The sequence below is a fragment of the Salmo salar genome, chromosome ssa15 (assembly GCF_905237065.1).
Source record: "Salmo salar chromosome ssa15, Ssal_v3.1, whole genome shotgun sequence".
In the NCBI taxonomy this organism is placed as follows: domain Eukaryota; kingdom Metazoa; phylum Chordata; class Actinopteri; order Salmoniformes; family Salmonidae; genus Salmo; species Salmo salar.
Genome location: NC_059456.1, coordinates 106,475,901 through 106,498,863, shown reverse-complemented (window position 1 = coordinate 106,498,863; position 22,963 = coordinate 106,475,901). Strand labels below are relative to the sequence as shown.

At 46.3% G+C, this 22,963-nt stretch overlaps 1 protein-coding gene across 5 annotated transcripts in view; it reads left to right on the top strand.

Moving 5' to 3' along the window:
• The window catches only part of hdac6 (histone deacetylase 6), a 48,196-nt gene that overhangs the window by 24,493 nt on the left and 740 nt on the right, over positions 1–22,963 (top strand). For 4 of the 5 annotated variants that reach the window (XM_045696529.1, XM_045696528.1, XM_045696527.1 and 1 more), the window contains exons 20-26: positions 31–223; positions 5,957–6,106; positions 10,251–10,425; positions 11,693–12,087; positions 12,601–12,741; positions 13,012–13,158; positions 13,954–14,082. In XM_045696529.1, coding sequence (XP_045552485.1) covers positions 31–223; positions 5,957–6,106; positions 10,251–10,425; positions 11,693–12,087; positions 12,601–12,741; positions 13,012–13,158; positions 13,954–14,082 — 1,330 coding nt within the window. The remainder of the gene's footprint in view (positions 1–30; positions 224–5,956; positions 6,107–10,250; positions 10,426–11,692; positions 12,088–12,600; positions 12,742–13,011; positions 13,159–13,953; positions 14,083–22,963) is intronic. The other variant, XM_045696530.1, reaches the window with a different exon arrangement.

The following is a 22,963-nucleotide window of genomic DNA, read 5'->3' as shown; positions in this document are numbered from 1 at the left end:
ACTCCAACCCTCTCCTCTCTCTCCATCCAGTGTCCTATACATCTCCCTGCATCGCTACGAGGATGGGACCTTCTTCCCTACTTCAGAGGATGCACACTACAACAGAGTGGGCAAGGGGAAGGGAACAGGGTTCAACGTCAACATCCCCTGGAACGGAGCCAAGATGGGCGACGCAGAGTACCTGGCTGCCTTCCACTCAGTGGTCATGCCCATCGCTAGAGAGGTACGGTAGCCTTCCACTCAGTGGTCATGCCCATCGCTAGAGAGGTACGGTAGCCTTCCACTCAGTGGTCATGCCCATCGCTAGAGAGGTACGGTAGCCTTCCACTCAGTGGTCATGCCCATCGCTAGAGAGGTCGTTAGCCTTCCACTCAGTGGTCATGCCCATCGCTAGAGAGGTACGGTAGCCTTCCACTCAGTGGTCATGCCCATCGCTAGAGAGGTACGTTAGCCTTCCACTCAGTGGTCATGCCCATCGCTAGAGAGGTACGGTAGCCTTCCACTCAGTGGTCATGCCCATCGCTAGAGAGGTACGTTAGCCTTCCACTCAGTGGTCATGCCCATCGCTAGAGAGGTACGGTAGGCTTCCACTCAGTGGTCATGCCCATCGCTAGAGAGGTACGTTAGCCTTCCACTCAGTGGTCATGCCCATCGCTAGAGAGGTACGGTAGCCTTCCACTCAGTGGTCATGCCCATCGCTAGAGAGGTACGGTAGCCTTCCACTCAGTGGTCATGCCCATCGCTAGAGAGGTACGGTAGCCTTCCACTCAGTGGTCATGCCCATCGCTAGAGAGGTACGTTAGCCTTCCACTCAGTGGTCATGCCCATCGCTAGAGAGGTACGGTAGCCTTCCACTCAGTGGTCATGCCCATCGCTAGAGAGGTACGGTAGCCTGCCACTCAGTGGTCATGCCCATCGCTAGAGAGGTACGTTAGCCTTCCACTCAGTGGTCATGCCCATCGCTAGAGAGGTACGGTAGCCTGCCACTCAGTGGTCATGCCCATCGCTAGAGAGGTACGGTAGCCTTCCACTCAGTGGTCATGCCCATCGCTAGAGAGGTACGGTAGCCTTCCACTCAGTCTTCCCCTCTCTCTTTCTCTCTTTCTCTCTCTCTCTCTCTCTCTTGCTCTCTCAATTCAATTCAAAGGGCTTTATTGGCTTGGGAAACATGTTGGGCGCATTGCCAAAGCAAGTGAAATCGATATTAAACAAAAATGAAATAAATATTAAAATATGAACAGTAAATATTACACTCACCAAAGTTCCAAAAGAATAAAGAAATTTCAAATGTCATTATGTCTATATACAGTTGTGGCCAAAAGTTTTGAGAATGACACAAATATACATTTTCAAAGTCTGCTGCCTCAGTTTGTATGATGTCAATTTGCATATACTCCAGAATGTTATGAAGAGTGATCAGATGAATTGCAATTGATTGCAAAGTCCCTCTTTTTGCCATGCAAATGAACTGAATCCCCCCAAAAACATTTCCACTGCATTTCAGTCCTGCCACAAAAGGACCAGCTGACATCATGTCAGTGATTCTCTCGTTAACACAGGTGTGAGTGTTGACAAGGACAAGGCTGGAGATTACTGTCATGCTGATTGAGTTCGAATAACAGACTGGAAGCTTCAAAAGGAGGGTGGTGCTTGGAATTCTCTGTCAACCATGGTTACCTGCAAGGAAACACGTGCCGTCGTCATTGCTTTGCACAAAAAGGCCTTCACAGGCAAGGATATTGCTGCCAGTAAGATTGCACCTAAATCAACCATTTATCGGATCATCAAGAACTTCAAGGAGAGCGGTTCAATTGTTGTGAAGAAGGCTTCAGGGCGCCCAAGAAAGTCCAGCAAGCGCCAGGACCATCTCCTAAAGTTGATTCAGCTGCGGGATCGGGGCACCACCAGTACAGAGCTTGCTCAGGAATGGCAGCAGGCAGGTGTGAGTGCATCTGCACGCACAGTGAGGCGAAGACTTTTGGAGGATGGCCTGGTGTCAAGAAGGGCAGCAAAGAAGCCACTTCTGTCCAGGAAAAACATCAGGGACAGACTGATATTCTGCAAAAGGTACAGGGATTGGACTGCTGAGGACTGGGGTGAAGTCATTTTCTCTGATGAATCCCCTTTCCGATTGTTTGGGGCATCCGGAAAAAAGCTTGTCCGGAGAAGACAAGGTGAGCGCTACCATCAGTCCTGTGTCATGCCAACAGTAAAGCATCCTGAGACCATTCATGTGTGGGGTTGCTTCTCAGCCAAGGGAGTGGGCTCACTCACAATTTTGCCTAAGAACACAGCCATGAATAAAGAATGGTACCAACACATCCTCTGAGAGCAACTTCTCCCAACCATCCAGGAACAGTTTGGTGACGAACAGTGCCTTTTCCAGCATGATGGAGCACCTTGCCATAAGACAAAAGTGATAACTAAGTGGCTCGGGGAACAAAACATCGATATTTTGGGTCCATGGCCAGGAAACTCCCCAGACCTTAATCCCATTGAGAACTTGTGGTCAATCCTCAAGAGGCGGGTGGACAAACAAAATCCCACAAATTCTGACAAACTCCAAGCATTGATTATGCAAGAATGGGCTGCCATCAGTCAGGATGTGGCCCAGAAGTTAATTGACAGCATGCCAGGGCGGATTGCAGAGGTCTTGAAAAAGAAGGGTCAACACTGCAAATATTGACTCTTTGCATCAACTTCATGTAATTGCCAATAAAAGCCTTTGACACTTATGAAATGCTTGTAATTATACTTCAGTATTCCATAGTAACATCTGACAAAAATATCTAAAGACACTGAAGCAGCAAACTTTGTGGAAATTAATATTTCTGTCATTCTCAGTGCTTTTAGCCACGACTGTACAGTGTTGTAATGATGTGAAAATAGTTCAAGTACAAAAGGGAAAATAAATAAACATAAATATAGGTTGTATTTACAATGGTGTTTGTTCTTCACTGGTTGCCCTTTTCTTGTGGCAACAGGTCACAAATCTTGCTGCTGTGATGTCACACTGTGGTATTTCACCCAGTAGATATGGGAGTTTATCAAAATTGGGTTTGTTTTTTAATTCTTTGTGGGTCTGTGTGTAATCTGAGGGAAATATGTGTTTCTAATATGGTCATACATTTGGCAGGAGGTTAGGAAGTGCAGCTCAGTTTCCACCTCATTTTGTGGTCAGTGTTGCACATAGCCTGTCTTCTCTTGAGAGCCAGGTCTGCCTACGGCGGCCTTTCTCAATAGCAAGGCTATCCTCACTGAGTCTGTACATAGTCAAAGCTTTCCTTAAATTTGGGTCAATCACAGTGGTCAGGTATTCTGCCACTGTGTACTCTCTGTTTAGGGACAAATAGCATTCTAGTTTGCTCTGTTTTTTTGGTAGTTATTTCCTATCTGTCAAGTAATTCACTTTTTGTTTTCTCATGACTTGGTTGGGTCTAATTGTGTTAGTGTCCTGGGGCTCTGTGGGGTCTGTTTGTGTTTGTGAACAGAGCCCCAGGACCAGCTTGCTTAGGGGACTCTTCTCCAGGTTCATATCTCTGTAGGTGATGGCTTTGTTATGGAAGGTTTGGGAATCACTTCCTGTTAGGTGGTTGTAGAATTTAACGTCTCTTTTCTGGATTTTGATAATTAGCGGGTATCGGCTTAATTCTGTTGTACACAGAGGATATTTTTGCTGATTTCTGCATGCGGAGTGTCAATTTGGTGTTTGTCCCATTTTGTGAATTCTTGGTTGGTGAGCGGACCCCAGACCTCAAAACCATAAAGGGCAATGGGTTCTATAACTGATTCAAGTATTTTTTTGTCAGATCCTAATTGGTATGTTGAATTTATGTTCCTCTTGATGGCATAGAATGCCCTTCTTGCCTTGTCTCTCAGATCGTTCACAGCTTTGTGGAAGTTACCTGTGGTGCTGATGTTTAGGCCGAGGTATGTATAGTTTTTTGTGTGCTCTAGGGCAACGGTGTCTAGATGGAATTTGTATTTGTGGTCCTGGCAACTGGACCTTTTTTGGAACACCATTATTTTTGTCTTTCTGAGATTTACTGTCAGGGCCCAGGTCTGACAGAATCTGTGCAGAATACCTGGTGGAAAAAGTACCCAATTGTCATACTTGAGTAAAAGTAAAGATACCTTAGTATAAAATGACTCAAGTGAAAGTCACCCAGTAAATTACTACTTAAGTAAAAGTCTAAAAGTATTTGGTTTGAAATATACTTAAGTATCAAAAGTAAAAGTATATTATATATATATATATATATATATATTTATTTATTTATTTATTTTTATTTTTTTTTTTACAGATAACCAGGGGTACACTCCAACACTTAGACATAATTTACAAACAAAGCATTTGTGTTTGGTGAGTCCTTCAGATCAGAGGTATTAGGGATGACCAGGGATGTTCTCTGTTTAGTGAGTCCTCCAGATCAGAGGCAGTAGAGATGACCAGGGATGTTCTCTGTTTAGTGAGTCCACCAGATCAGAGGCAGTAGGGAGGACCAGGGATGTTCTCTGTTTAGTGAGTCCACCAGATCAGAGGCAGTAGAGATGACCAGGGATGTTCTCTGTTTAGTGAGTCCTCCAGATCAGAGGCAGTAGTGATGACCAGGGATGTTCTCTGTTTAGTGAGTCCTCCAGATCAGAGGCAGTAGAGATGACCAGGGATGTTCTCTGTTTAGTGAGTCCTCCAGATCAGAGACAGTAGAGATGACCCAGGGATGTTCTCTGTTTAGTGAGTCCACCAGATCAGAGGCAGTAGAGATGACCAGGGATGTTCTCTGTTTAGTGAGTCCTCCAGATCAGAGGCAGTAGGGATGACCAGGGATGTTCTCATGATAAGTGTGTGAATTGGACCATTTTCCTGTCCTGCTCTGCATTGAAAATATAACGAGTACTTTTGGGTGTCATGGAAAATGTAAGGAGTAAAAAGTACATTATTTTCTGTGAAATAAAAGTAAAAATTGTCAAAAATATAAATAGTAAAAGTACAGATAGCCCAAATAACTACTTAAGTAGTACTTCAAAGTATTTACTTTACTTTAAAGTACTTTTACTTTACACCACTGGTGCTGCTGTAGGCCCATTATTTTGTCTTACTGAGATTTACTGTTAGGGCCCAGGTCTGTCAGGGCCCAGGTCTGTCAGGGCCCAGGTCTGACAGAATCTGTGCAGAAGATCTAGGTGCTGCTGTAGGACCTCCTTGGTCGGTGACAGAAGCACCAGATCATCAGCAAACAGTAGACATTTGACTTCAGATTCTAGTAGGGTGAGGGCCGGGTGCTGCAGACTGTTCTAGTGCCCTCGCCAATTCATTGATATATATGTTGAAGAGGGTGGGGCTCAAGCTACATCCCTGTCTCACCCCAAGGCCCTGTGGAAAGAAATGTTTTTTTTTTTTGTTGCCATGTACTAATCCCCACTCGGCACAGCCAGAAGAGGACTGGCCACCCCTCAGAGTCTGGTTCCTCTCTAGGTTTCTTCCTAGGATGCTGTCTTTCTAGAGAGTTTTTCCTAGCCACCGTGTTTCTATATCTGCATTGCTGGCTGTTTGAGGTTTCTGTATAGCACTTTGTGACATCTGCTGATGTAAAAACGGCTTTATTAAATACATTTGATTTGGCTTGATTGACTCAGTGGTCATGCCCATCGCTATAGAGGTATGTACTGTAAGGCTCTGACTCTAATGCATACATGAATCATATACTGTAGTATATAAAATGTGAATTGTGGCATCGTAGCTTGCTAGTGATTGTCAGTCAAACCAATTTCCCCTTGAGGATTGAACTAACGAATCTATTAGAAACCTTTGCATAATGATGTAGAAACGACTATATTTTAGTAATATGATTTACTTATTGTTCCACTTGGTGTTAGATCAGTTATCACATCAATGTTTCTTATGTTTATTTATTAAACAGTTATTTTCTTCTTACCCCCTCTCCCCACTCTGTAGTTTGACCCAGGCCTGGTGCTGGTATCGGCAGGGTTTGATGCAGCCAGAGGGGACCCTCTTGGAGGGTACCAGGTGACCCCCCCGGGCTATGCCCATCTCACCCATCTCCTGATGGGACTGGCAGGCGGCAGAGTCCTGGTCATCCTGGAGGTTAGTGGTCTGCATTAACACACGCACGCATACACATGTACCTTTGATAATACAGTGGTAGCAATACAAGGTTATAACATCTATAGAAAATACAGAAATGCCAATGGTGGAGGTGTTGCTGTTTTTATATTCAGAACCACATTCCTGTAAAGATTAGAGAGGATCTCATGTTAAATACTGTTGAAGTAATATGGCTACAGGTTCATCTGCCTCACCTAAAGCCCATTCTGGTGGGAAGCTGCTATAGACCACCAAGTGCTAACAGTCAGTATCAGGATAATATGTGTGAAATGCTTGATAATGTATGTGATATCAATAGAGAGGTATATTTTCTGGGTGATTTCAATATTGACTGGCTCTCATCAAGCTGCCCACTCAAGAAAAAGCTTCAAACTGTAACCAGTGCCTGCAACCTGGTTCAGGTTGTCAGTCAACCTACCAGGGTAGTTACAAACATCACAAACACCATTAAATCATCCACGTGTATTGACCACATGTTTACTAATGCTGCAGAAATCTGCTCTAAAGCCGTATCCACATCCATCAGATGTAGTGATCATAATATAGTAGCCATATCTAGGAAAACCAAAGTTCCAAAGGCTGGGCCTAATATAGTGTATAAGAGGTCATACAATAAGTTTTGTAGTAATTCATATGTTGATGATGTAAAGAATATTTTCTGGTCTGTAGTGTGTAATGAGGAGCAACCAGACGCTGCACTTGACACATTTATGAAACTACTTATTCCAGTTACTAATAAGCATGCACCCATTAAGAAAATGACTGTAAAAACTGTTAAATCCCCTTGGATTGATGAGGAATTAAAACATTGTATGGTCGTGGGGGCAAAAGGAATGGCAAATAAGTCTGGCTACACAACCGATTCGCAAACATACTGAGAAATCATTTGACTAAACTAAATAAAAGGAAAGTACACTATGAAACAAAGATAAATTATATAAAGAAGGAATCTATACACCTTAAATAATTGTTTAAAATGTGTATATATATATATTTTAAATCTTCCCTTTTTTCTCCACAATTTCGTGATATCCAATTGGTAGTTACAGTCTTGTCCCATCGCTGCAGCTCCCGTACGGCCACAGGAGAGGCAAAGGTCGAGAGTTGTGCGTCCTCCAAAACACGACCCAGCCAAGCCGCACTGCTTCTTGACACAATGTCCGCTTAACCAGGAAGCCAGCCGCACCAATGTGTCGGAGGAAACACCGTACACCTGGCGATCCTGTCAGCGTGCACTGCGCCCAGCCTGCCGCAGGAGTCGCTAGAGCGTGATGGGACAAGAACATCCCTGCCGGTCAAACCCTCCCCTAACCCGGACGACGCTGGGCCAATTGTGTGCCGCCCCGTGGGTCTCCCGGTCGCGGCCGGCTACGACAGAGCCTGGACTCGAACCAGGATCTCTAGTGGCACAGCTAGCACTGCAATGCAGTGTCTTAGACCACTGCACCACTTAGGAGGTGCCCCTCAAATGAAATTTTGTGCAAAAAGGCAAACTCATCTCCATCAATCATTGAATCAGATGGCCCATTCATCGTAAAAACCAACTGATATTGCCAACTGATTTTTTTCATTGGCAAGATTAGCAAACTTAGGCATGACATGCCAGCAACAAACGCTGACCCTACACATCCAAGTATGTCTGACCAAATTATGAAAGACAAGCATTGTAATTTTGAATTCTGTAAAGTGAGTCTGGAAGAGGTGAAAAAATGATTGTTGTCTATCAACAATGACAAGCCACCGGGATCTGACAACTTGGATGGAAAATTACTGAGGATAATAGCGGACGATATTGCCACTCCTATTTGCCACTTCTATTTGCCATATCTTCAATTTAAGCCTACTAGAGAGTGTGTGTCGTCAGGCCTGGAGGGAAGCTAAAGTCATTCCACTACCCAAGAATAGTAAAGCTCCTTTTACTGGCTCAAATAGCCGACCAATCAGCCTGTTACCAACCCTTAGTAAACTTTTTGAAAAAATGGTGTTTGACCAGGTACAATGCTATTTTACAGTAAACAAATTGACAACCAACTTTCAGCACGATTATAGGGAAGGACATTCAACAAGCACAGCACTTAAACAAATGACTGATGATTGGCTAAGAGAAATTGATGATAACAAAACAGCCCCCCCACAATCTTTTTTATTATTTTTGTGTATTTAGGCAGCAGGCTCTCTGTGCTAGTGATGGCTATTTAACAGTCTGATGGCCTTGAGATAGAAGCTGTTTTTGTGAAGAATACTTTATCAAAATGTTAAGCTAATGGTTCTGATCTGTAGCATCAGCGTCATTGTTTTAAAAAATATATAAAACATTTATACGAGTGGTTGTATTACTTTGCAATCGATCCCATCTCACAACTGTCCCAGTCTATGTTTGGAATATTTCTTTCTCACACAGAAGAATAGGTCAACTTTTGTACTATGGGTGATAGTAGATTGACATAGGCTGGCGCTTTTGCTCTTCGTTAGGCCTACTCATCTTATTGGCTGCCGAGATGTGGACAGCTTTTCTAACATCTTCAATATGCGCCTCAGGATTCGATAAGAAGGACGCACGCAGTTGTGTGTCTTCACTTGTAGCCTATTTTGTAACTGAGATGCCTGTGAGAAGGACCCGATCACGTAATAAGAATTGAGATATCTGAGAGAGCCATGTAAGTGAGAGGTGCTTCGGGGCACGGCGATTGGCAGCAGGGAGAAAGGATTTATAATTATTATGTTCAGCCCAAGGGCACAACGGCCACTGGCCGCAAAGGGCATGGATTTTTTAAGGGGGCATTACAGCCACACAAGGGGGATGACGCCGGATAAACTCGAGGCCTGGCGAGAATATTATCAAGTGCTTGTCAAATTGTGAATGAGAGACTGATGAAGTGTGTGCAGCCTTCGCAAAAAAAAAAATCACCATCATATAGCCCAATGTTTGTATCACAACTAAAGTTGTATAAATACATAAATAACTGTATAGTCTTCCCTGTGGCTCAGTTGGTAGAGAGGGCCAGTAAAAAATTTTCAAAAGAAATACTGTAAGCGCTCTGATAGAGCGTCTGCTAAATGACTAAAATGTAAATGTAACTCTAAATTAATCATATACAGTGCCTTTGAAAAGTATTCAGACCCCTTGACTTTTTACACATTTTGTTACGTTACAGGCTTACTCTAAAATGTATTAAATGAATTACAATTCTCAGCACTCTACACACAATACCCCATAATGACAAAGCAAAAACATGTTTTTTGATTTTTTTTTTCTTCACATTTATTACAAATAAAAAACTAAAATACCTTTATTTACGTAAGTGTTTTGACCCTTTGCTATGAGACTCGAAATTGAGGTGCATCCTGTTTCCGTTGATCATCTTTGAGATGTTTCTACAACTTGATTGGAGTCCACCTGTGGTAAATTGAATTGATTGGACATGATTTGGAAAGGCACACAACCTGTCTACAGTTGAAGTCGGAAGTTTACATACACTCATGGGGATCCATAATAAACCCCAGGAAGAGTAGCTGCTGCCTTGCCAGGAACTAATGGGGATCCATAATAAACCCCAGGAAGAGTAGCTGCTGCCTTGGCAGGAACTAATGGGGATCCATAATAAACCCCAGGAAGAGTAGCTGCTGCCTTGGCAGGAACTAATGGGGATCCATAATAAACCCCAGGAAGAGTAGCTGCTGCCTTGGCAGGAACTAATGGGGATCCATAATAAACCCCAGGAAGAGTAGCTGCTGCCTTGGCAGGAACTAACGGGGATCCATAATAAACCCCAGGAAGAGTAGCTGCTGCCTTGGCAGGAACTAATGGGGATCCATAATAAACCCCAGGAAGAGTAGCTGCTGCCTTGGCAGGAACTAATGGGGATCCATAATAAACCCCAGGAAGAGTAGCTGCTGCCTTGGCAGGAACTAATGGGGATCCATAATAAACCCCAGGAAGATTAGCTGCTGCAAAATACCCAGACACCATGTTGACTCTGCTTTACCATAAGTACATTTACCTTTGTCATGTATTAGTGACTTAGTGCATTCATTAGAAGATAGCTAGATGAGACTGCTGCATATCACAGTCATAGTAAGTACATTTTTAAACATTCTCTCCTCCTCTCCCGCTCCTCTACAGGGTGGTTATAACCTGACTGCCATCTCTGAGTCTATGTCTGCCTGCACCAGCATTCTCCTGGGAGACCCCGCTCTGCCTCTGCCTCCCTTGGTCCCGCCTCACCCCAACGCAGCAGTCAGCATCAACAAGGTCATACGCACCCACTCCGCCTATTGGCTGTCCCTCAGGATACAACGTGAGTTCTGTTTCTCTATCTGGAACTCTCAGCAATCAGTATTTAGTCAAAGATGTTTGTTTTAGTTTTAGTGTAAGAATGTTTTGTTTATTTTATCATCTGTTTAAAACGACAGGATACCGTGGGGAACTGTATACCAGGGGGAACTGTATACCAGGGGGAACTGTATACCAGGGGGAACTGTATACCAGGGGGAACTGTATACCAGGGGAACTGTATACCAGGGGAACTGTATACCAGGGGGAACTGTATACCAGGGGGAACTGTATACCAGGGGGAACTGTATACCAGGGGGAACTGTATACCAGGGGGAACTGTATACCAGGGGGAACTGTATACCAGGGGGAACTGTATACCAGGGGGAACTGTATACCAGGGGAACTGTATACCAGGGGAACTGTATACCAGGGGGAACTGTATCCCAGGGGGGAACTGTATACCAGGGGGGAACTGTATACCAGGGGGAACTGTATACCAGGGGAACTGTATACCAGGGGAACTGTATACCAGGGGGAACTGTATACCAGGGGGAACTGTATACCAGGGGAACTGTATACCAGGGGGAACTGTATACCAGGGGGAACTGTATACCAGGGGGAACTGTATACCAGGGGGAACTGTATACCAGGGGGAACTGTATACCAGGGGGAACTGTATACCAGGGGGGAACTGTATACCAGGGGGAACTGTATACCAGGGGGAACTGTATACCAGGGGGGAACTGTATCCCAGGGGGAACTGTATACCAGGGGGAACTGTATCCCAGGGGGAACTGTATCCCGGGGGGAACTGTATCCCGGGGGGGAACTGTATACCAGGGGGAACTGTATCCCAGGGGGAACTGTATACCGGGGGGAACTGTATACCGGGGGGAACTGTATACCAGGGGGAACTGTATACCGGGGGAACTGTATACCGGGGGAACTGTATACCGGGGGAACTGTATACCGGGGGAACTGTATACCAGGGGGAACTGTATACCGGGGGAACTGTATACCGGGGGAACTGTATCCCGGGGGGAACTGTATACCAGGGGGAACTGTATACCAGGGGAACTGTATACCAGGGGGAACTGTATACCAGGGGAACTGTATACCAGGGGGAACTGTATACCAGGGGGGAACTGTATCCCAGGGGGGAACTGTATACCAGGGGGGAACTGTATCCCAGGGGGGAACTGTATCCCAGGGGGGAACTGTATCCCAGGGGGGAACTGTATCCCAGGGGGGATGTAATGTTTTCCCTGTATTGTTTTCTCTCTAATCAGTTCCAGAGTCTCTCCGCCTGTCTCTGCCAAACCCCAAACCCAGAGGAAAGAGGACTTCTAAGGGCAAGAAGTCTCCCAGACAGCGTAACCAGGGCGGGACCAGCCCTGGTCAGGGGTCACCTCAGACCCCATCTCAGACCCCATCTCAGACCACACCTCTGCCCTCTGGGGGTCGGGGCGACCTTGACCTAGATGACCTCACGAAGGGACTGGTGTCACTCGACCTAAACCAAAGTACCTCAGCCAATCCCAGCCCAGCGTCTGTCCCTGTGGGTGGAGCCAGGTCGAAGGTAAGGTTCAGTCCTACGAAGAGCCCTGTTAAGGAGGTTAAGACCGAAGCTGTTCCAAATACGCCCGAGATTCTCCAACCAACGCCTGACAAGACAGAGACGCAGGTAAGGAACCAAACGGCACCCTATTCCCTAGTGCACTACTCTGACCAGAGCCCTATCCAAAGTAGTGCACTATATTGGGAATAGGGTGCCACTTTGGATGCAACCTTTTGGCCAAGATCCCTGCTTCCTGTTTTTAGATCATTTCTGTACTTCTGTGTGAACTCATGGGGATTGGATCAACTAAACTTTTGGGGTGACAGGGTAGCCTAGTGATTAGAGCGTTGGGCTAGTAACCCGAAAGGTTGCTAGATCGAATCCCCCGAGCTGACAAGGTAAACATCTGTCGTTCTGACCCTGAAAAAGGCAGTTACCCAGTGTTCCTAGGCCGTCATTGTAAATAAGAATTTGTTCTTAGCTGACTTGCCTAGTTAAATGAAGGTTAAATAAAATGTAAAAAATTCAGGCCTTCGACTCTGACCTTCATCAGAAACAGACCGTGTTTATTTTCACCTCCGAGGTTGTCAATGATTGGCTAGACTGGCTAGATACATTGTTACTGAATTACCATCCTAGGCGGTGGCCATGGCTGCCTCAGACCCAGTTACCAAGGGAGACCAGGAGAGCGGTGCTGCGACGGTGGAGGTGGAAGGGGCGTCTGGTTACTCCAAGGAGCCGGTGTTTGAGCTGTTCTGTGGAAACCAGGATGTGGACGGGGTACAGATGATATTCTGTTTCTTTGTTGTATTTTTCTCTCCTTTTCATATTAAGTTATGATTTGTTGAAGCGTTACCGGTAGATCTGGCGATCCAACCCCTACAGGTCTTGTCTAAAATACCTATTAAAATAAATAAAAAATCCTCTTAACATCTCAGTACGCTGAAGATAACAGTTTACGATTGAGGCAGAAATCTCATGTAAGTTTTCAGTATTTTCAAGAGAGTAATTTTAGCTATTTTTTTCTCACCCCCCCCCCCCCAACCCCAGAGCACTATGTACGTGGTGGATCCCCTGTCCTGGTGCCCCCACCTAGACTCAGTGAAGCCTGTTCCTGCTGGAGGGATAGATGTGTTTCGGCCCTGTGAGGATTGTGGGACCGACACTGAGAACTGGATCTGTCTCTGCTGTTACAAGGTACTGGAAAACAAAGGACACTTCCTCTCCTCTTAAAACCTCATATCATCTCCAGTACCGGCGTCTAGAGTTCGACCCTCTACCGGCGCCTAGAGGCCGGACCTCTACCGGCGCCTAGAGGCCGACCCTCTACCGGCGCCTAGAGGCCGACCCTCTACCGGCGCCTAGAGGCCGACCCTCTACCGGCGCCTAGAGGCCGACCCTCTACCGGCGCCTAGAGGCCGACCCTCTACCGGCGCCTAGAGGCCGACGGCGCGAGGCCGACCCTCTACCGGCGCCTAGAGGCCGGACCTCTACCGGCGCCTAGAGGCCGACCCTCTACCGGCGCCTAGAGGCCGACCCTCTACCGGCGCCTAGAGGCCGGACCTCTACCGGCGCCTAGAGGCCGACCCTCTACCGGCGCCTAGAGGCCGGAACTCTACCGGCGCCTAGAGGCCGGAACTCTACCGGCGCCTAGAGGCCGGACCTCTACCGGCGCCTAGAGGCCGGACCTCTACCGGCGCCTAGAGGCCGGACCTCTACCGGCGCCTAGAGGCCGACCCTCTACCGGCGCCTAGAGGCCGACCCTCTACCGGCGCCTACGTCTTAACAGAATCACTTCTATTCATGTACATTTCATTTAACAACTGTAGAAATTCTTTATCAACCACAAAGCAGCACTCTTCTTGGATGAACATATTGTCGGCAATAAAATATACATTTAACTTTTATTGTCCTCAATTTGTGTTTGACGTCATAGCAAGACGTAACATGCCATTCTCTTGACTAGTGTTTTTCCTCTTTTGATGTGTCAAGGTGTACTGTGGTCGCTACGTCAACCAGCACATGGTAACCCACGGCTTGGTGTCAGAACATCGTCTGGTGCTGAGCTTCGCTGACCTGTCTGTCTGGTGTTATTCCTGTCAGGCCTACGTCCACAACCAGGTGAGACTGTGTCAAATCACGTGTTATTCGTCACATGCTTGCTAAACAACAGGGGTAGACTAACAGTGAAATGCTTAGTTACAGATCGTTCCCAACAATGAAGAGAGAAAGAAAATAGAGAAATAATAGAAAAGTAAAATAACGTAATAATAAATACACAATGAGTAACAATAACATGGCTACTATACACAGAGTACCAGTACTGAGTCAATGATAACATGGCTATATACACAGAGTACCAGTACTGAGTCAATGATAACATGGCTATATACACAGAGTACCAGTACTGAGTCAATGATAACATGGCTATATACACAGAGTACCAGTACTGAGTCAATGATAACATGGCTATATACACAGAGTACCAGTACTGAGTCAATGATAACATGGCTATATACACAGAGTACCAGTACTGAGTCAATGACAACATGGCTATATACACAGAGTACCAGTACTGAGTCAATGATAACATGGCTATATACACAGAGTACCAGTACTGAGTCAATGATAACATGGCTATATACACAGAGTACCAGTACTGAGTCAATGATAACATGGCTAAATACACAGAGTACCAGTACTGAGTCAATGATAACATGGCTATATACACAGAGTACCAGTACTGAGTCAATGATAACATGGTTATATACACAGAGTACCAGTACTGAGTCAATGATAACATGGCTATATACACAGAGTACCAGTACTGAGTCAATGATAACATGGCTATATACACAGAGTACCAGTACTGAGTCAATGATAACATGGCTATATACACAGAGTACCAGTACTGAGTCAATGATAACATGGCTATATACACAGAGTACCAGTACTGAGTCAATGATAACATGGCTATATACACAGAGTACCAGTACTGAGTCAATGATAACATGGCTATATACACAGAGTACCAGTACTGAGTCAATGAGTAACATGGCTATATACACAGAGTACCAGTACTGAGTCAATGATAACTTGGTTATATACACAGAGTACCAGTACTGAGTCAATGATAACATGGCTAAATACACAGAGTACCAGTACTGAGTCAATGATAACTTGGCTATATACACAGAGTACCAGTACTGAGTCAATGATAACATGGCTAAATACACAGAGTACCAGTACTGAGTCAATGATAACATGGTACTATACACAGAGTACCAGTACTGAGTCGATGATAACATGGCTATATACTCAGAGTACCAGTACTGAGTCAATGATAACATGGTACTATACACAGAGTACCAGTACTGAGTCAATGATAACATGGCTATATACATAGAGTACCAGTACTGAGTCAATGATAACATGGTACTATACACAGAGTACCAGTACTGAGTCAATGATAACATGGCTATATACACAGAGTACCAGTACTGAGTCAATGAGTACCCTGACTATATACATAGAGTACCAGTACTGAGTCAATGATAACATGGTACTATACACAGAGTACCAGTACTGAGTCAATGATAACATGGTACTATACACAGAGTACCAGTACTTAGTCAATGATAACATGGCTATATACACAGAGTACCAGTAGTGAGTCAATGATAACATGGCTATATACACAGAGTACCAGTACTGAGTCAATGATAACATGGCTATATACACAGAGTACCAGTACTGAGTCAATGATAACATGGCTATATACACAGAGTACCAGTACTGAGTCAATGATAACATGGCTATATACACAGAGTACCAGTACTGAGTCAATGATAACATGGCTATATACACAGAGTACCAGTACTGAGTCAATGATAACATGGCTATATACACAGAGTACCAGTACTGAGTCAATGATAACATGGCTATATACACAGAGTACCAGTACTGAGTCAATGATAACATGGCTATATACACAGAGTACCAGTACTGAGTCAATGATAACATGGCTATATACACAGAGTACCAGTAGTGAGTCAATGATAACATGGCTATATACACAGAGTACCAGTACTGAGTCAATGATAACATGGCTATATACACAGAGTACCAGTACTGAGTCAATGATAACATGGCTATATACACAGAGTACCAGTACTGAGTCAATGATAACATGGCTATATACACAGAGTACCAGTACTGAGTCAATGATAACATGGTACTATACACAGAGTACCAGTACTGAGTCAATGATAACATGGTACTATACACAGAGTACCAGTACTGAGTCAATGATAACATGGCTATATACACAGAGTACCAGTACTGAGTCAATGAGTACCATGGCTATATACACAGAGTACCAGTACTGAGTCAATGATAACATGGCTATATACACAGAGTACCAGTACTGAGTCAATGATAACATGGCTATATACACAGAGTACCAGTACTGAGTCAATGAGTACCCTGACTATATACATAGAGTACCAGTACTGAGTCAATGAGTAACATGGTACTATACACAGAGTACCAGTACTGAGTCAATGATAACATGGTACTATACACAGAGTACCAGTACTTAGTCAATGATAACATGGCTATATACACAGAGTACCAGTACTGAGTCAATGAGTAACATGGCTATATACACAGAGTACCAGTACTGAGTCAATGATAACATGGTACTATACACAGAGTACCAGTACTTAGTCAATGCTAACATGGCTATATACACAGAGTACCAGTAGTGAGTGGATGTGAAGGGGTACCAGGTAGTTGAGGTAGGTATGTACATATAACTAGGAAGTGACAGATAATAAACGGTAGCAGCAGCGTATGTAATGAATCAAAAAGGGTCAATGCAGATAGTCTGGGTAGCTGTTTGGCTAAATATTTAACTATTTAGTAGTCTAATGGCTTGGGGGTAGAGGCTGTTCAGGGTCCTGTTGGTCCCAGACTTGGTGCATCTGTACCGCTTGCCGTGTGGTAGCAGAGAGAACAGTCTATGACTTGGGTGACTGGAGTCTTCCTCTGACACCGCCTGGTATAGCGGTCCTGGGTGGCAGTGAGCTCACTGGGGTCGTACGCACTACCCTCTGTAACGTCTTACGGTCGGATGCCAAGCAGTTGCCATACCAGGCGGTGATGCAGCCAGTCAAGATGCTGTCAGTGGTGCAGCTGTAGAAGTTTTTTTTTAAATCTGAAGGCCCATGCCAAAATCTTTTCAGCCTCCTGAGGGAGTACAGGACGGGGTGGACTGAGCACGCAGCCCTGAGGCGCCCCTGTGTTGAGGGTTAGCTTGGTGGATGTGTTGTTGCCTACCCTCACCACCTGGGGGTCGGCCCGTCAGGAAGTCCAGGATCCAGTTGCAGAGGGAGGTGTTTAGTCCCAGGGTCCTTCGCTTAGTGATGGACTTGGGAGGCCACTATGGTGTTGAACGCTGAGCTGTACTCAATGAACAGCAATTTCACAAAAGTGTTCCTTTTGTCCAGGTGGGAAAGGGCAGTGTGGAGTGGCAACAGAGATTGCGTTGTCTGTGGGTGTGTTGGGAGTGGTATGTGTATTCTAATTGGTCCAGGGGAGGATGGTGTTGATGTGAGTCATGACCAGTCTTACAGGCTTTGGTTTTTCCATTTTATATTTTGAGGTTGGACGTCAGTACGTGGGGCGCCCCATCTGGTGTCACCTCGTTAGTCAGTATGTGTTACACCTGTGCTGGTTGCCATCTCGTTAGTGGGAAGGTGTTTCGTCTGTGCTGGCCCAGGTGCTATTTAAGAGCGGCTGGCCCAGTGCTCCAGTTGTCTTGATAAGATGTGGAGGGTTAACACCTTTAGTTGGCTCTCTCTATTTGATTTCAAGAAAAAAAAACTATATTTTATCTGATCTTCCCTCTTTTCATTTTGCACCACCTTTTGGTTTTCATCCTGTCTTTAAGGAAGAGGAGCTGCTGCCTTGACAGGAACTAATGGGGATCCATAATAAACCCCAGGAAGAGTAGCTGCTGCCTTAGCAGGAACTAATGGGGATCCATAATAAACCCCAGGAAGAGTAGCTGCTGCCTTGGCAGGAACTAATGGGGATCCATAATAAACCCCAGGAAGAGTAGCTGCTGCCTTGGCAGGAACTAATGGGGATCCATAATAAACCCCAGGAAGAGTAGCTGCTGCCTTGGCAGGAACTAATGGGGATCCATAATAAACCCCAGGAAGAGTAGCTGCTGCCTTGGCAGGAACTAATGGGGATCCATAATAAACCCCAGGAAGAGTAGCTGCAGCCTTGGCAGGAACTAATGGGGATCCATAATAAACCCCAGGAAGAGTAGCTGCTGCCTTGGCAGGAACTAATGGGGATTCATAATAAACCCCAGGAAGAGTAGCTGCTGCCTTGGCAGGAACTAATGGGGATCCATAATAAACTCCAGGAAGAGTAGCTGCTGCCTTGGCAGGAACTAATGGGGATCCATAATAATCCCCAGGAAGAGTAGCTGCTGCCTTGGCAGGAACTAATGGGGATCCATAATAATCCCCAGGAAGAGTAGCTGCTGCCTTGGCAGGAACTAATGGGGATCCATAATAATCCCCAGGAAGAGTAGCTGCTGCCTTGGCAGGAACTAATGGGGATCCATAATAAATCCCAGGAAGAGTAGCTGCTGCCTTGGCAGGAACTAATGGGGATCCATAATAAACCGCAGGAAGAGTAGCTGCTGCCTTGGCAGGAACTAATGGGGATCCATAATAATCCCCAGGAAGAGTAGCTGCTGCCTTGGCAGGAACTAATGGGGATTCATAATAAACCCCAGGAAGAGTAGCTGCTGCCTTGACAGGAACTAATGGGAATCCATAATAAACCCCAGGAAGAGTAGCTGCTGCCTTGGCAGGAACTAATGGGGATCCATAATAAACCCCAGGAAGAGTAGCTGCTGCCTTGACAGGAACCAATGGGGATCCATAATAAATAAAATACAAAAGCATTTCATGTCTACAGACGTGAGTGCTACGGGTCGGTAGTCATTTAGACAGGTTACCTTGGTGTTCTTGGGTACATGGACTATGGTGGTCTGTTTGAAACATGTAGGTATTACAGACTGGGTCAGGGAGAGGTTGAAAATGTCAGTGAAGACACTAGCCAGCTGGTCAGCGCGTGCTCTGAGAACACGTCCTGGTAATCCGTCTGGCACCGCGGCTTTGTGAATATTAACCTGTTTTAATGATCTTTCTCACATCGGCTACAGAGGAGCGGAAAAGTCGTTGCTCTCACGCATGATTCCGTGTAGGCTTGTTCCTCCTCCGTTCTTCTCCCATCTGCTCCATGTAGACATGCTGCTGTTCCTCCTCCGTTCTTCTCCCATCTGCTCCATGTAGACATGCTGCTGTTCCTCCTCCGTTCTTCTCCCCTCTGCTCCATGTACACATGCTGCTGTTCCTCCTCCGTTCTTCTCCCATCTGCTCCATGTAGACATGCTGCTGTTCCTCCTCCGTTCTTCTCCCCTCTGCTCCATGTACACATGCTGCTGTTCCTCCTACGTTCTTCTCCCCTCTGCTCCATGTAGACATGCTGCTGTTCCTCCTCCGTTCTTCTCCCCTCTGCTCCATGTACACATGCTGCTGTTCCTCCTCCGTTCTTCTCCCCTCTGCTCCATGTACACATGCTGCTGTTCCTCCTACGTTCTTCTCCCCTCTGCTCCATGTAGACATGCTGCTGTTCCTCCTCCGTTCTTCTCCCCTCTGCTCCATGTAGACATGCTGCTGTTCCTCCTACGTTCTTCTCCCCTCTGCTCCATGTAGACATGCTGCTGTTCCTCCTCCGTTCTTCTCCCCTCTGCTCCATGTAGACATGCTGCTGTTCCTCCTCCGTTCTTCTCCCCTCTGCTCCATGTAGACATGCTGCTGTTCCTCCTACGTTCTTCTCCCCTCTGCTCCATGTAGACATGCTGCTGTTCCTCCTCCGTTCTTCTCCCCTCTGCTCCATGTAGACATGCTGCTGTTCCTCCTACGTTCTTCTCCCCTCTGCTCCATGTAGACATGCTGCTGTTCCTCCTCCGTTCTTCTCCCCTCTGCTCCATGTACACATGCTGCTCTTCCTCCTACTGTTCTTCTCCCCTCTGCTCCATGTACACATGCTGCTGTTCCTCCTACGTTCTTCTCCCCTCTGCTCCATGTAGACATGCTGCTGTTCCTCCTCCGTTCTTCTCCCCTCTGCTCCATGTACACATGCTGCTGTTCCTCCTCCGTTCTTCTCCCATCTGCTCCATGTAGACATGCTGCTGTTCCTCCTACGTTCTTCTCCCCTCTGCTCCATGTAGACATGCTGCTGTTCCTCCTCCGTTCTTCTCCCCTCTGCTCCATGTACACATGCTGCTGTTCCTCCTCCGTTCTTCTCCCATCTGCTCCATGTAGACATGCTGCTGTTCCTCCTCCGTTCTTCTCCCCTCTGCTCCATGTAGACATGCTGCTGTTCCTCCTCCGTTCTTCTCCCCTCTGCTCCATGTAGACATGCTGCTGTTCCTCCTCCGTTCTTCTCCCCTCTGCTCCATGTACACATGCTGCTCTTCCTCCTACTGTTCTTCTCCCCTCTGCTCCATGTACACATGCTGCTGTTCCTCCTCCGTTCTTCTCCCCTCTGCTCCATGTAGACATGCTGCGCTTCCTCCTACTGTTCTTCTCCCCTCTGCTCCATGTACACATGCTGCTGTTCCTCCTACGTTCTTCTCCCCTCTGCTCCATGTAGACATGCTGCTCTTCCTCCTACTGTTCTTCTCCCCTCTGCTCCATGTACACATGCTGCTGTTCCTCCTACGTTCTTCTCCCCTCTGCTCCATGTAGACATGCTGCTCTTCCTCCTACTGTTCTTCTCCCCTCTGCTCCATGTACACATGCTGCTGTTCCTCCTACGTTCTTCTCCCCTCTGCTCCATGTAGACATGCTGCTCTTCCTCCTACGTTCTTCTCCCCTCTGCTCCATGTACACATGCTGCTCTTCCTCCTACGTTCTTCTCCCCTCTGCTCCATGTAGACATGCTGCTCTTCCTCCTACTGTTCTTCTCCCCTCTGCTCCATGTACACATGCTGCTGTTCCTCCTACGTTCTTCTCCCCTCTGCTCCATGTAGACATGCTGCTGTTCCTCCTACGTTCTTCTCCCCTCTGCTCCATGTAGACATGCTGCTCTTCCTCCTACTGTTCTTCTCCCCTCTGCTCCATGTAGACATGCTGCTGTTCCTCCTCCGTTCTTCTCCCCTCTGCTCCATGTACACATGCTGCTGTTCCTCCTACGTTCTTCTCCCCTCTGCTCCATGTACACATGCTGCTGTTCCTCCTACTGTTCTTCTCCCCTCTGCTCCATGTAGACATGCTGCTCTTCCTCCTCCATCCTTCTCCCCTCTGCTCCATGTAGACATGCTGCTGTTCCTCTTCCGTTCTTCTCCCCTCTGCTCCATGTACACATGCTGCTGTTCCTCCTACGTTCTTCTCCCCTCTGCTCCATGTACACATGCTGCTGTTCCTCCTACGTTCTTCTCCCCTCTGCTCCATGTAGACATGCTGCTGTTCCTCCTACTGTTCTTCTCCCCTCTGCTCCATGTAGACATGCTGCTGTTCCTCCTACGTTCTTCTCCCCTCTGCTCCATGTACACATGCTGCTGTTCCTCCTACGTTCTTCTCCCCTCTGCTCCATGTAGACATGCTGCTCTTCCTCCTACTGTTCTTCTCCCCTCTGCTCCATGTACACATGCTGCTGTTCCTCCTCCGTTCTTCTCCCCTCTGCTCCATGTACACATGCTGCTTTTCCTCCTACTGTTCTTCTCCCCTCTGCTCCATGTACACATGCTGCTGTTCCTCCTACGTTCTTCTCCCCTCTGCTCCATGTAGACATGCTGCTCTTCCTCCTACGTTCTTCTCCCCTCTGCTCCATGTACACATGCTGCTCGTCCTCCTACGTTCTTCTCCCCTCTGCTCCATGTAGACATGCTGCTCTTCCTCCTACTGTTCTTCTCCCCTCTGCTCCATGTACACATGCTGCTGTTCCTCCTACGTTCTTCTCCCCTCTGCTCCATGTAGACATGCTGCTGTTCCTCCTACGTTCTTCTCCCCTCTGCTCCATGTAGACATGCTGCTCTTCCTCCTACTGTTCTTCTCCCCTCTGCTCCATGTAGACATGCTGCTGTTCCTCCTCCGTTCTTCTCCCCTCTGCTCCATGTACACATGCTGCTGTTCCTCCTACGTTCTTCTCCCCTCTGCTCCATGTACACATGCTGCTGTTCCTCCTACGTTCTTCTCCCCTCTGCTCCATGTAGACATGCTGCTGTTCCTCCTACGTTCTTCTCCCCTCTGCTCCATGTACACATGCTGCTGTTCCTCCTACGTTCTTCTCCCCTCTGCTCCATGTACACATGCTGCTGTTCCTCCTACGTTCTTCTCCCCTCTGCTCCATGTACACATGCTGCTGTTCCTCCTACGTTCTTCTCCCCTCTGCTCCATAAACTTTGTTTATTTTCACAATTTCTCTCGTTGACTTTCGCTTGTAAATGTCCACACTCGCTCATTAGTATTTAGCTAACCAGTGTCTGTAATTTTGCCACCAGTTTTTGATAATTCTGTTAGCATTCTGGTAATAGACGGCCAATGGGCTTTTGTTTGTTGCATTTATTTTGCGCCCCCTTGTGTGCTATGCTAGTAATACCATAAATCCCGGGATGAGAGAAGGACTGTACATTTAATAGACAAGGACAGAACTCCATTTTAAAACAAGAACAATATAATTAAAATGTTGTGTACTGACTCAATACTGAGGCAACAACAGAGATCTACCGTTTATCATTTACCTTTTTTAATTATATAACATTTACATTCAGTACATGCACACAGCTACAGAGGCTAAGCTGTATTCGGAGTGGGACACTTTCTAAGGATGGTTTTAACACCGGGGATAAGAGAGTGTTCATACTTGTACATTGTAAAATGGGTTAGCATTAACCTTAGCCCAGGACTAG